Source organism: Heptranchias perlo, chromosome 8 (assembly GCF_035084215.1).
Source record: "Heptranchias perlo isolate sHepPer1 chromosome 8, sHepPer1.hap1, whole genome shotgun sequence".
NCBI classification, from domain to species: domain Eukaryota; kingdom Metazoa; phylum Chordata; class Chondrichthyes; order Hexanchiformes; family Hexanchidae; genus Heptranchias; species Heptranchias perlo.
The window spans coordinates 72,158,458-72,172,605 of NC_090332.1; the positions used below are offsets into that span (position 1 = coordinate 72,158,458).

A 14,148-nucleotide genomic window follows, 5' to 3' on the forward strand; every position below is an offset into this window, starting at 1 on the left:
GATTAAAATAGACATTTAGTTTGCGACGATCAGAACAATGATGTAGTTACACCACTCAAACATATATTCATGAAAATGGAGTGGAAAAAGTGTAGTATAGAACGAAAGTAACAAAGAAAAAAAAAAGAATAGAATAGAAACTAATGTTACTCCAGCTTGGTAAAAGAAAAGCTAACTCTAAAGCTCGTTTTTAAAAAAGCTTTACATTATGATCAGGAATGCACTCCCTGAAAGAGTGGTGGAAGCAGATTCAACAGTAACTTTCAAAAGGGAATTGGATAAATACTTGAAGAGGAAAAATTTGCAGGGCTATGGAAAAAGAACAGAGGAATGGGACTAATTGGATAGCTCTTTCAAACAACTGACACAGGCACGATAGGCCGAAAGGCCACCTTCTGTGCTGTAAGATTCTATGGCCCCAAAATTTACAGGGAGGCAGGGCGGAAGCATGGAGTTCTAGCGGCCTGAATTCCCAGAAATGCAGGTACCGCGGAGGTACTGCTGAATTTGACAGCAGGAACTCATTTAAATATTTTCCTTCCGTTTCCCGGCGGACAGCCAGCCAGATTGAGAGGCTGGCTGACCACTGTACAGAAGGGCCTGCGTTGGCAGGCCAGTCGGGGGGGCGGGCGGAGACCGTGCATCGAAGGTCGGGGGGGGGGGGGGGGGCGGCGGAGACCGTGGATCAAAGGTCCGGGGGGGGGGGGGGAACCATGGATCAAAGGTCCGGGGGGGGAGAGAGACCATGGATCAAAGGTCGGGGGGGGGGAAAGAGAGTCCATGGATCAAAGGTGGGGGGGGGGTGAAGAGAGACCATGGATCAAAGGTCAGGGGGGTGGGGAAAAGAGACCATGGATCAAAGGTCCGGGGGGGGGGGGGGAAGGAGAGACCATGCATCAAAGATCGGATGGGGGGGGGGGGAAACCATGGATCAAAGGTCAGGGGGGGGGGGTGGAAGAGAGACCGTGGATCAAAGGTCGGGGGGGGGGGGGGGTGGGGGGAAAGAGAGTCCATGGATCAAAGGTCGAGGGGGGGGGGGGGGGGGGGGGAGAGAGACCTTGGATCAAAGGTCAGGGGGGTGGGAAAAAGAGACCATGGATCAAAGGTCCGGGGGGGGGGGGGGGGGGGGGGGGGAAGGAGAGACCATGCATCAAAGGTCGGATGGGGGGGGGGGGAACCATGGATCAAAGGTCGGGGGGGGGGGGGGGTGGAAGAGAGACCGTGGATCAAAGGTCGGGGGGGGGGGGGGGGGGAAGAGAGTCCATGGATCAAAGGTCGAGGGGGGGGGGGGGGGGAGAGAGGCCATGGATCAAAGGTCAGGGGGGTGGGGAAAAGAGACCATGGATCAAAGGTCCCGGGGGTGGGGGGGGTGGGGGGGAAAAGAGGGACCGTGCATCAAAGGTCGGGGGGGGGGGGGGGGGGGGGGGGGGAGAACCATGGATCAAAGGTCCGGGGGGGGGGGGGGGGGGGGGCGGGTGCCATGGTGGGTGGTGGAGACGGTGGATTGAAGGTTGGTGGATCGAAGGTGGGGGGGGGCATGGTGGGTGGTGGAGACGGTGGATCGAAGGTCGGGGGGGGGGGGGGGGGGCGTTGAGCAGAGATCCTGGATCAAAGATCAGGGGGGGGGGGTGGGGAGATGGTGGGGCATTGGATAATGGGGAGGGAAGCAGATTAGCTTGAGGGGCCAGGGTGGTGCAGGGAGCACTCCTTCTCCTCCTGGCCCACACACAGTGTTGGATCTCGCCTCCCTTCAGCTGCCGGTTTTCCCAAGCTCTGGGAACCCAGCCTGCAGCCGTTAAATTTAAAACTGTGGTAAAATTTGAGGCGTGCAGCACCATTAATACATTTCAATTATTGACCCATCTCTCAAGAGCAGGTTAATCACCCGCCACCACCCCCCAACCCACCTCCGTTAAAGCCAGAAGTGGGCGGGTTTCCGATATTTGAAATTTTATCCCCTCCCTCCCGCCCATCCTGTGGGTTAAAATTCCCCCCTATTCTCGAACAGTTCTTTTCTCAGCAGCTATACAAACTATAGTTTCCTCAATTTTAATTTTACATCATTAGCCATTCTGCAATTTTGTTTCATGGATAAAAGGCAAACATTTTTTTAACCAATAATCAAAAATACCAAATTAAATCAACCTGGTTAGAAAATAAGTGACCTGCAGTCCTTCAGTATAAATTAGTCATAAATGGTTGATGGAAGTAATCAACGTTTTACCTTCAGTTATTTTCTTGGCAAACTCTCTAATCGATTTAAGTGATGCAAGGTTAAGGTGCCTGGCATATACATGATGACTCAGGGTTTCTCCTCGAATTTCTCGAGCTGCTGTTTCACATTTATCGATATCCCGACATGCCATTATTACTCTGCCACCTACATAGAGAGAAAAGGATTTTAATGCAATTTCCCAGCCCTTGTTCATTACTGCTTCTATTCTCCTGAAAGTGTCAACTCCTGCTGGAATCGAAGCAGCCCACCGGTATTTCACTCAAGTGATCATTCTTCACGCATGAGCCTGGACAGTGAGTATTGGCAGGCTGTTGGGTTGTTGATACCATCATTGCGAAATTCAATCCTCTTCTCACCTGACATCCACATGTGTACTTTTCAACAGGGTTTTTAAAATTTATTCTGGGGATGTGAGCGTCTCTGGCATTTATTGCTCATCACTAGTTGCCTTGAGAAGGTGGTGGTGGGCCTTTTTCTTGAACTGCTGCAGTCCATGTGGTGAAGGTTCTCCCACAATGCTGTTAGGTAGGGAGTTCCAGGATTTTGACCCAGCGTCGATGAAGGAACGGGCGATATATGTCCAAGCCAGCATGGTGTGAGACTTGGAGGGGAACTTGGAGGTGATGATGTTCCCATGCATCTGCTGCCCTTGTCTTTCGAGGTGGTGGAGGTTGTGGGTTTGGGAGATGCTGTCAAAGAAGGCTTGGCGAGTTGCTGCAGTGCATCCTGTAGATGATACATAATGCAGCCATGGCGCGCCGGTGATGGAGGGAGTGAATGTTTAGGGGTCACTATATTGCAAACAAGACTCAAGGCCACTGAAGGCAATTGCCTTGGTTGATTTCAGCTAACTTAACAAAGACCTTGGACCTTCTGGTCTTTATGGCTTAGTGCTTTCCTGGGCGATACCAATACCCACAAGGCCATCAGGGAGCTAATGCAAGTATTCAGTAAAAATTATTCCATTCTACTTCACATCAGCCTGAACTCCTGTTTCCATTGCCAAGAGTGCAGGCATTCTGTTTCCAGACCATTACCATTTCATCTGCCACTAGCAGGTGCAAGGTGGCAACCAGCCAAGACATCTCTGTCTGATTTTCCTTCCCCATTCAGGAAACCACCATAGCCTCAATCTAGTACCTTCCCACTTGGTGCAGCTCAGTTTAAGACCTGAGTAGAATGAGAAACTGAACCTGTTTCTTACTAGTTGATTGTGCTGAGTATTGCAGCTTTAATGCTGCGCACCGCAACACAATCATTTTAAATTCTTTTAACTCTATTTGGCAAATTATTTTTCTCCTGGTTCTTTATAGGTCAGTCCTGCACCATTCCTTGACTGTTAGAGGCAAGCAAAGGCCTTTGAGCAGGGTGCCTTTGTACACTACTTTTGAGCTGGTCACTGAGGTATGCAAGAACAATGTGTGTTGACTCACCCTCTAAGTTTTCTTCTCTCCTTGTGCCTGTTGTTTGTTACCACCCCAGATGATAATAGATATTTACTAGTTCAGGAATAATATGGGGAATCTGCATCCTACCACTCAATGACACAATAAACTAGTAACAGGTCAAACTACAACATTACGAGTTTTTGACATCTTATTGCTAATAGATGATCATTCAAAATATCATGTCAGCCACTTTAACACCACATAATTTGTTAAATTAAAAAAGATCGCAGCACAATACAAGATCAGATGGGAGTGGGAATATAACTTTACTGAATGGGATCCTTTGGAAATGACTGCAATAATGACTGCTATCCGGTTACATGATTGAACTCTAAAAATAAGAGATCAGTCAAGATCCCACGCCTGTGAAAGCTTATAGCCTAGGATTCCCTTGTATTTGCAAGGATAGTACAATTGTTATTTTTGCTGTTATTCCTTGTAAAGCAATAATTTATCTAATTCTTCCCAAAAGGGATTATCTTCTGAGTTACATTAACTTCCATAGAATGTTTTTAAAATTCAAAATTACTATACCCAGGAGTAAAACTGGCCCAATCTATGCACTCTTATTTCCAGCTAGTAACTGAACCCTTATTACGCATAAAGTGAACTCGACATCTTCCCAAGGTGAAGTTCGAAGCTTTTGGCCTTTGGAAACAATGGCCTCAATATTAACCCCCCACAACGGGCAGGAGGGGGTCGGCGGGGAGGGGGTGTTAAAAAGTGAAACTCGCAGAGCCCGACCCCCACCACCATTTGTACAGCGGCGGATATTGCGGCATCCGAGTGTCCCTACAGTGCAATTGGGAGCCCGATTTGAAATTAACTCATGCTGCAGGAGCTGCCGGTTCCCCAAGGTAAGTGGCTCTTTCAGCATTCCGTGAGAGCCAGGAAGAGCAGGAATGCTCCCCCCAGGCCCCTCAAGGCAGCCTTAGACCTCCTCCAGCCTTGATCTTCAGCCTTCCCCCCAGCCCCCCAGCTCTCCCGATTGCTGAACCCCCCCCCCCTCCCCCTGCAATTGCCGGGGGCCACCACCAAGCGTCCCCGGCTGCAGGCTCCTGCCGCTAGTGCTCCCTCCCGCCGGCCAGGCTCTCCATTTGGCCAGCTGCCGGGTGGGAGGCGGAGCTACAAGGTGCAAATTAGGCCCTGCTGTTAAGATCGGCAGGACCTCCACGTTCCCGGCCTTGCCGGGTTCTTTGGCCATTTTCAGCCTCATCTGTAACCTCCCCGTAAATATCGGGGCCTATGTGTCAATATCGTTAATTAAGTTTGCAGTTCGTACCTTTCTTTCAATTTGTTCAAAATCAACCTCTTATGACTTGTAGGCATCAGGTTTTATGTATTTAGAGATTGAGAAACAGAAACAAGGGTAGATAGAAGCAGATTGTTTCTAGTAGTTGAGGGGTCTAGAATGAGGGCCACAGATACAAGATTAATTAAGAGATTTAGAATAGAGGGCAGAGAGTTGTGAGGCTGTGGAATTCACTTCCAGGGTTAGTGGTTGAGGCAGAAACTGTCAACGTTGGATTGGATAGGTGGATGAAAGAAAAGGGGATGAAGGTTTATGGGAACAAGGTGGGTAAATGTGATTAGGACCATTTGGTCACTTGGTGGGTAAATGCTTACAGACTGGTTGGGCCGAATGGACTGTTTTTGTGTTGTAACTTCCATGTATAACAGTGTTAATACTGTGGATTCAGGACCTGGGAAAAATCTGCATGCATCAAAGTTGTACACAAATAAGTTTGACTGTAGATCATATATTAATGCATAACCTTAACAATGGCATTGACAGTGATTCAAGGCAATGGAATTCCTTCCCCCCTCCCTCCCTGCCCCCACTTTACCTCTTCTGGCCAGCTCTCTAGCAGTTTCTTTTCCAATACCAGTGTTTGCTCCAGTTATGATTATAGTCTTTCCCGAGACAGTTGCTTTACTTGGACAAGTTCCACCAGTTGCATAGTCTCTAAAAAGTAAATAAATGATACAGTACTAGTGAGTAATTATGTCATTACAGGCACAAACTTGAAAAAGTACAACACATCAGAAATGTGTATAGCTTGCTGTGTTTCTAAAACATTTCTTTATTCAAATTGAAAAAAATCTTGGTGTAAGATTGCTATGTGTAATGAGCTAGGGCAGCCTCAATCCAGTTCCTAGTAGGCATGGGCCTATAGCACACAAAACTACACTTAATCTAGCACCAATTAGCAATTGCAATCAGAAAGGTCACAAATAGCATTGTGCATTCAGCAATGGGGCTAAGGCATGATGTTTGGACAGAGTAGATGGAATTTTGCACCTAGCTAGGTACCTGAAATGGGAAGAGTTCTATTGCCCACTGCTGGCCTTGGTGCCTGAAATGGGAAGAGTTCCATTACACAGACCTCACCTCGATGAATACAAAAAAAAGAAAAAAAGTAAAACCTTTAACTAAAACTTATTTAAACCTCATTTTCTCCATTTGTAGTACTTTGAACTGATCCCTGGACTCTGGTTTGAGAGAATCATTGGATGACTGCAGATAGTCCCATGGCTTCGAGCAATGCTCCTGTCAGTTCCCAGCCAGTAGGTGCTGCTGATGTACCAGATTAGGTAGAATTCCTGACCATTTTCCCTCTCTCAAATCAACCTGGTATCTTACTGTCTGCATTGCACCACACTGAAAGGCTTTTTAAAAATGCTTGATGGAGATCCCTCGATGGCTTAGTGAGTGAAGGTGCAGCCCAGCATAGTAACTAACAATACAGACCAGAAGTTCCCAGGTTCAATTCTAATTCTCAGCCAGGGCAGCTGTTGGAGTGCCATAATTGACCTTAACACCTTTGGCTAAGATGGGGAATAATTTAAAGCTTGATTTCCACTTCTGACTGCTATCCAGTGACCTTGCTGGCAAGTGCAAATGTATGGAAGCCAGGTGAGGGTGAAATAGGCTTGGCTGTCTCCCCGCTCCCAATTGAAGTCAAATGACCTCTAGACACTCAGAGTCTAAGCTCACATTTTGAGCAAGTTACTGAAAGGCTCAGTGTCCATTCAGCCACATCCCCTCATAAAAGGAAAGGAGAAAACTGGCAAAAAAAACCCCACCATGCCTTCTGGACTCCCCACTTTCCATAAAGATGGTGACTTAAGTCAGCAACCAAAAATTAATTTTATTGAGAGAAAAAAAAAGACTAACAAGGGACAGTCTAAGATCCACAGTCTGAACTTTTGACTAAAATACCAAGTTCAAATTATAATTTATACTAATCGTCAAGCTCCGACTTCCCCTGGCAGGTACTGTTTAGCAGCCTCAATGGAATTGCCCGAGGTGCCTCAAACACACTTCCTCTTCAATTAACTAATGGATAACATTGATGGAATCCATAACTTGGACCACACTCCACTTCTATCAAAAGAGAATAGTATATTTAAGGGAGGGAGAAAATGGCAGGAAAACATTAAAGCATGTGTCGTGAAGTCCAGCAAATAAATATCTGAGAAGCGCATGTGAAAAAATGAAATTCACCCAAGAATCCTTAATGAAATGAATCCAGCTCTGGTTAATAGTTTAGGAACTTTCTAATTGCAGGAATTGTATTTGAAAACTGGAGAATAGTAAATGTGATTCAGTTTAGTGGGAAAATGCTCAAGTACATTTTATGTCATGCAATCAATATTGCTCTAAAGAGCATAGATGCTGCAAGAGATGATTTTAGAAGCAATAAGTCACACTGTCCATGGCTCAGCAAGTTAAGACAATGAATAACTGAGTCATACCAGGAAGTTCCCAGGTTTGATCATCTGCCTGTACTGATTTCAACCACCACAGCATTAAGCAGAACTACAGTTGGCTTCTGTGCACCTGGGTTGGAGAGGCACAAGGCCAGGGCTGCCACTGCTGCTCATTATCCATAAACCCTTGCTAGAAGTGCAAATGAATATTGGATGAGAACAGGATCAGCTTGCGATGTCCCCTGCAGTCAAACAGCCTGACAACACTAAAACTTAAAAATGAATAAATTACTTTTTAGACAATGTAACGGAGGGCAGTTAATGTCCATGGAACTGTACCCCAGGACGAAGTCAAATACCTTCAGGAGAGGGAAACTGGAAGGAAGAAAAAAGTCATAACGGTACTGGAATTCGTTGAAGTCGTAACTAAATTAGTTCCATGAGGACTATCCACTGCATTTAATTTGCTTAGATTTTCAAAACCTATATATTAAAAATAGTAGGTGAGTCACAATCTTCCATTTCAAAATGCCTTGATAGCCCCTATGTCGATGTGGTCTAATGGAAAATCCCATTATAAAAGTGCCCACTTTTACCTCAGTTAACGCCTGTAGGTGGCACTTTGATAGGGTTTTCAATGTTAAGCTTTGCTAATGTTAGTAACACCATAACGCCTCATCTCTGGAATAATCCTGGTGAAATGAAGAAATCATGCCAGTACAGTTAGGCATCTTTTAAATTAAAAATCAAGGCCTCTTCAAACTTGAAATAGTGGAACTTCTTAATTATTTTAAAAATCAATATCTATTTATTGTTTTTAAAAATCAGCCTATTAAAATCAATAAAATCAGGATCTGTGCAGTTTTAAAAATATCAGAACCTTTTCAATGTTAGGAAAATTGGAGCTTCCTCATTCGTTGAAAAATCAGAGACTCTTATTTTCTGGAACACTGGAGGTGCCCCTCTCTTCAATGAGGTACTTTTCCAGCCCACCCTCCTTTTCCCATTCCTCCCCCCCACTACAGTTCTTTTTTTTTTCAAAAATATATACTTTATTCATAAAATTTGCAGCAATACATACAATACAGTTCTATCACATTCCAAACATACACAATACAGATTTTACAATTTGCAGGTTACATCAAGTACAGTTCAATGAAACACATTGGACATAATTACAGTTCATGACACTCTAGGCTGCCTCATTGCAATACACTCAATACACATTTTTGATAACAGGTACGTTACAGATTCTTTCCAGGTTCATTACAGATTCATTACAGTTACATTACATCAATTAGAATTTTACATTCTGCCCGAGGGGGTTTTTCCCTGATTGCAGCCCCTCGATATACAATGGCGGGAAGGCTCTAAACGGTTGCCTTTCCCCACAGAGCCTTCACAACGGCCGCACCCATCCTCAGTGCGTCCCTCAGCACTCGGTCGAGGACAGCTCCTTGTACTGGAAGACCAGCAAGTTTCAGGCAGACCAAAGGGCGTCTTTCACCAAGTTGATGGTCTTCCAGCAGCAGCTGATGTCCGTCTCAGTGTGCGTCCCCAGGAACAGCCCGTAGAGCACAGAATCCTGTGTTACGGAACTGCTCGGGACGAACCTGGACAGATACCACTGCATCTCTCTCCAGACCTTCTTTGCAAAGGCACATTCCAGAAGGAGATGGGTGACGGTCTCGTCTCCACCGCAGCCTCCTCTGGGACAGCGCGCGGTGGTGCTGAGAGTCCGGGAGTACAAGGATCTGACAGGAAGAGCCCTTCTCACCACCAGCCAAGCTAGGTCTTGGTGCTTGTTTGAAAGCTCTGGCGATGAGGCGTTCTGCCAAATGACATTGACAGTCTGCTCGGGGAACCAACCGACAGGATCCACCATCTCCTTTTCCCGCAGGGTCTCGAGGACGTTACGTGCGGACCACTTGCTGATCGCCTTGTGGTCAAAGGTGTTTTTCTGCACAAACTTTTCCACGAAGGACAGGTGGGGCGGAACGGTCCAACTGGACGGAGCGTTCCGTGGCAGCGTGGCCAGGCCCATCCTTCTCAACACCGGGGACAGGTAGAACCTCAGCACGTAGTGACACTTTGTGTTTGCGTACCGAGGGTCTATGCACAGCTTGATGCAGCCGCACACAAAGGTGGCCATCAGGATGAGGGCCGCGTTGGGCACGCCTTTCCCCCCTTTCTCTGGAGATTTGTACATCGTGACCCTGCAGACACGGTCCATTTTTGATCTCCAGACAAAGCGGAAGATGGCTCGGGTGACTGTCGCGGCGCAGGAGCGAGGTATGGGCCAGACCTGCGCCACGTACAGCAACACAGAGAGCACCTCGCACCTGATGACCAGGCTCTTGCCCACGATCGAGAGGGATCGTCGATTCCACAGTCCCAGTTTCTGCTTAACCTTGGAAATACGCTCCTCCCAGTTTTTGGTGCACGCCCCGGCCCCCCCGAACCAGATCCCCAGCACCTTCAGGTAATCCGACCTGACGGTGAAGGGGACAAAGGATCGGTCGGTCCAGTTCCCAAAGAACATGGCCTCGCTCTTGCTACGATTTACCCTGGCCCCCGAGGCCAGTTCAAACTGGTCGCAGATGCTCATCAATCTGCGGACCGACAGCTGATCCGAGCAAAAGACGGCGACGTCATCCATGTACAGGGAGGCCTTGACCTGAGTACCTCCGCTGCCTGGGATCATCACCCCTCTTATGCCCGCATCCCTCCTGATGGACTCGGCAAAGGGTTTGATGCAACACACGAACAAGACGGAGGAGAGAGGACAGCCCTGCCTGACTCCAGATTTGATCAGAAAGCTTTCTGATTCCCACCCGTTGATTGAAACTGCGCTACTGATGTTTGTGTAGAGCAGTTGGATCCAATTGCGGATTCCCTCCCCAAACCCCATTTTGGAGAGCACGTCCATCATGTACGTGTGGGATATTCTGTCAAAGGCCTTCTCCTGGTCCAGGCTGATCAGGCAGGTGTTCACCCCCCTGTCCTGTACGTAGGCAATCGTATCCCTGAGTAGCGCCAGGCTATCAGAGAGCTTCTTGCCGGGTACGGCGCAGGTCTGATCGGGGTGGATCACCACCTCCAGGGCTGACTTGACCCGATTGACGATGACCTTAGACAGAATTTTGTAGTCCACGTTAAGTAGTGAGATGGGTCGCCAATTTTTGATTTCTTCCCTCTGCCCCTTCCGCTTGTAGATGAGGGTGATGATGCCTTTCCTCATGGAGTCTGACATGCTGCCTGCCAGGAGCATACCCCCGTACACTTCCAGCAGGTCTGGGCCTATCCAGTCCCACAGAGCCGAGTACAACTCCACCGGTAAGCCGTCGCTTCCGGGAGTCTTACTCTTCTCGAAGGAACGGACGGCCTTTGTCAGTTCGTCCAGAGTTAGCGGGTGATCCAGACTCTCCCGCTTGCTGTCGTCTAGAACCTCCGTGATAGACGATAAGAAGGACTGGGAGGCTGCGCTGTCTGTGGGCTTCGCATCGTACAGTCCAGCATAAAAGGATTTGCAGATGCTCAGTGTGTCGGGCTGCGAGGATGTGACCGAGCCGTCCTCTTCCTTCAGGCTGCTGATCACAGAGCTCTCTCTGTGCACCTTTTGGAAGAAGCGCGAGCAAGTCCCGTCCTGCTCCACGGAGCGGACTCTGGACCGGAAGATTATCCACCTCCCCACTGAAATAATTTTATGACTCTCCCACTGAGATACTTACCTACTCCCCTACCCCCTCTCACATTCCCACTCCTTCCTTTGTCTTGGTCTAATTATTTCCCTGCCTTCTAACCCTGTAAACAATTTTACAACACCAAGTTATAGTCCAGCAATTTTATTTTAAATTCACAAGCTTTCGGAGGCTTCCTCCTTCCTCAGGTAAATGTTCAGGAGCTCCTTGAAGCCTGTCACATTGAAGAATTGTTTTGATCATTTTCCACAGGAAAGATTTGAAAAAAAGTTACTTTAAAAGGTTGTGTTTTATAAACATAGTGTATTTCTGCAAATTTTGAAAAAGTCAGTCTACGATAGTTAGTTAATATGCTAATGAGCTAGTTTGATGATGTTACCAATATTAGATGATTGAGAGAGATGATCACATTAACAACGAAATTGGAACACCAAGTTTGGAAAGGCAAAAATCTATAATTGTGCAACTGGGTGGTTTTCACAGTTCAAGTAAACATAGTACAACAATCTCACAGATCCACCCTTATGCTTTACTGAAATTCTAGTGACAAAAATAACTAGTGGCCCTGCTACTCAAATAAAAAAATATAATTGCATTCTGCAGTGCCTTATTGCATCTCTCAGCAATGTCCTAAATGTGTGATTCTTGCCAGTAACTAAATGTGGCTGCATGAAACTCTCACATGCCTACTATTAAACTTTGCTGAAAGCTTAGTTATAATACTAATGGTTTCATACTTTATGCTTTAAAAAGTTTATAGAAACTTATGGGTGGACCTGTGAGATTGCTGTACTACATTTTCTTGAACTGTGAAAACCACCCAGTTGTGCAATCATAGATTTTGCCTTTTGAAACTAATTGACTGAAAAAGTAAATTAGAAATGAATATAAAAGTGAGGATGAAGAAAGAAAATATTTTAGAATAAAAAAATTCCCTGAAATTTCACATTCTGCCATAGCCTTAGTAGTCTTGGTTGTCATGGGCTGAGACTTCCCTTCCCCTGGCCCAAGAATTCTTGTCAGCTGGGGGCGATGGGGGGGGGGGGGAAAGGGGAAGAAATTCTCCGTGGGCAGAGGGTTGTGGGGGTGGGGTTTTTCCTTACTTTCCCCTAGACCCCAAGATTCCTCTCAGTATGGGGGTTGGGATAAGCATTTACCTCAAAACAGACCGTAAAATTGTTATCAGCAGGGGATTGTGGTGGGCCACGGCTTCTATCCCTCCTCCTGGGTTTCTTCAGCACAGATGAAGGATGAGATGGCCCCCAAAGTTCCATTTTTCCACCCACCCCTTGGATATTCTCCTGGAAGAGGGAGGGGGGGAAAATTGGCAACACAAATCAAGCTATGCTTTCCGTGGCCGGGGTGGGGGGGCGGGGGAGGAGGAGGAGGAGGAGGAGGAGGGGTAAATACAGCTGTCTTCAACGAACAGGCCATGGCAATTTTAGAAACAGATAGCAGAATTTTCCAGTTGATAGGAAATGGTCTATGAATATGTAGTGAGGGAGGAGGGGGAAGGCAGAATATTGGGTTAGGCTTACTGAACTCTGGACAGATTGGGTTGCTGGTTCTTCTGCTGGAAGAAAAAGCCCATTAAAAAGTTACCAACTGGCCAATGCCTGGAAGCGTAGGACGATTCAGCAAAATTAGTTTACTATGTCAAGTCCTGTTTTTCCAGCTAACATCAACATGACAGATTTGTACTGGAAAACAGCCGCTAACAGTGCCACCTACAGGCACAACTGGTCCTGCAGGTAGATGTTGACAATTTTACAATGGATTTTGCCATAGATGAAGCCTGACAGAAGAGTTCTCAATGCATTTTAGAATGGAATGTTGCAACCCACTCAGTATTTTTCATACATAACAGATATTTAAATATACTCAGCAACTGATTTCTAAAAATACTTAGCAGTTTTGGAGAATGCAGTAACATGGGATGGCCAGGTTCTAAAGCTCTACCTCAGTGTGACTGGGAGCAATGACATCTCACTGATCAGATTAACATGGGAAATTCTATTACAGCGCTACCTATAGGCATGACAGGAAATTGTTACAGCTAACCATGGACATTTTAACATTGCAAATCTGAACTGGAAATGCTTACATATCAGTTTTCAATGCAGCACATGATCCATTTAATAATTTTAATATATTATAACTATTGATGTAATTTTAAACTAAAACACTTGTGAAAGAAGTATTGTTATAAAAACAAAAAATAGGTTCCAATGCCTCGGGCAAAGTATCGAGTCTAATCCAGGATCTGACAAGTATTTCTAGTAAGTTAAAAATAAGTACACGCAAGTCATTTATACTTATTAATATTTTAAAGTATTCTACATCAAGATAAATTGATATGGAATACTTAAGAACAGCCACTAATGAGAATTAAAAAAAAGTTTTCTCCTTTCTCATGGAATTAAGGCATCCACTAGCACTGAATAAATCTATGTTTCAGTCAATTCCAGATAATTACCAGCAGTAAGTTGCCAGTAAATTTCATAACTAATTCCTGCACATTGCTTGTGGCACTGAGATTGTTCATAATGACCCTTGTATTTATGCAATGGTGCATCTTTGACCTATTCGCAGGAGATCCCAGACTGCACTTTGCTCAGCAGCGGTCATTAGCTGTAGGCAACAAAACCCTAAATTTAGGGCACAGCAATTATTTTTCTGTCTTTGGCACAGTGCCAAGCTCTCCAGTGCAGTGGAAAAAGCTGAGACACTAACAGAAGCAAATTCAAATTCGAGCAAATCTATCTTAATCTATCACTATCTTAAATCATTGTGACATAAACATGCATTTTTTTTTGAACAGAACAAAACTTAATGAATTTAACCAAAAGAGATGGGCACCCTGTCAAGGTACAATTTTTCTTTGATATTAAAAACTGACAACAAATTCTAGTATATTTACTGGTGTCTTAATTCATTCCGTGACACAAGCAGGCGTCTATTTTTTTTTAAAACACAAAACTCACAAAACAATGTATTTAACCAAAATAATTGATGGGCACTTTGACAAGATGCAATATTCCTTTTATAT

At 45.7% G+C, this 14,148-nt stretch overlaps 1 protein-coding gene across 4 annotated transcripts in view; it reads right to left on the reverse strand.

Moving 5' to 3' along the window:
* The window catches only part of LOC137324686 (retinol dehydrogenase 13-like), a 56,038-nt gene that overhangs the window by 28,868 nt on the left and 13,022 nt on the right, over window positions 1-14,148 (reverse strand). For all 4 annotated transcript variants that reach the window (XM_067989279.1, XM_067989277.1, XM_067989280.1 and 1 more), the window contains 2 exons: window positions 5,532-5,650; window positions 2,225-2,380 (listed from right to left, as the gene is read on the reverse strand). In XM_067989279.1, the coding sequence (XP_067845380.1) occupies window positions 2,225-2,380; window positions 5,532-5,650 (275 nt within the window). The remainder of the gene's footprint in view (window positions 1-2,224; window positions 2,381-5,531; window positions 5,651-14,148) is intronic.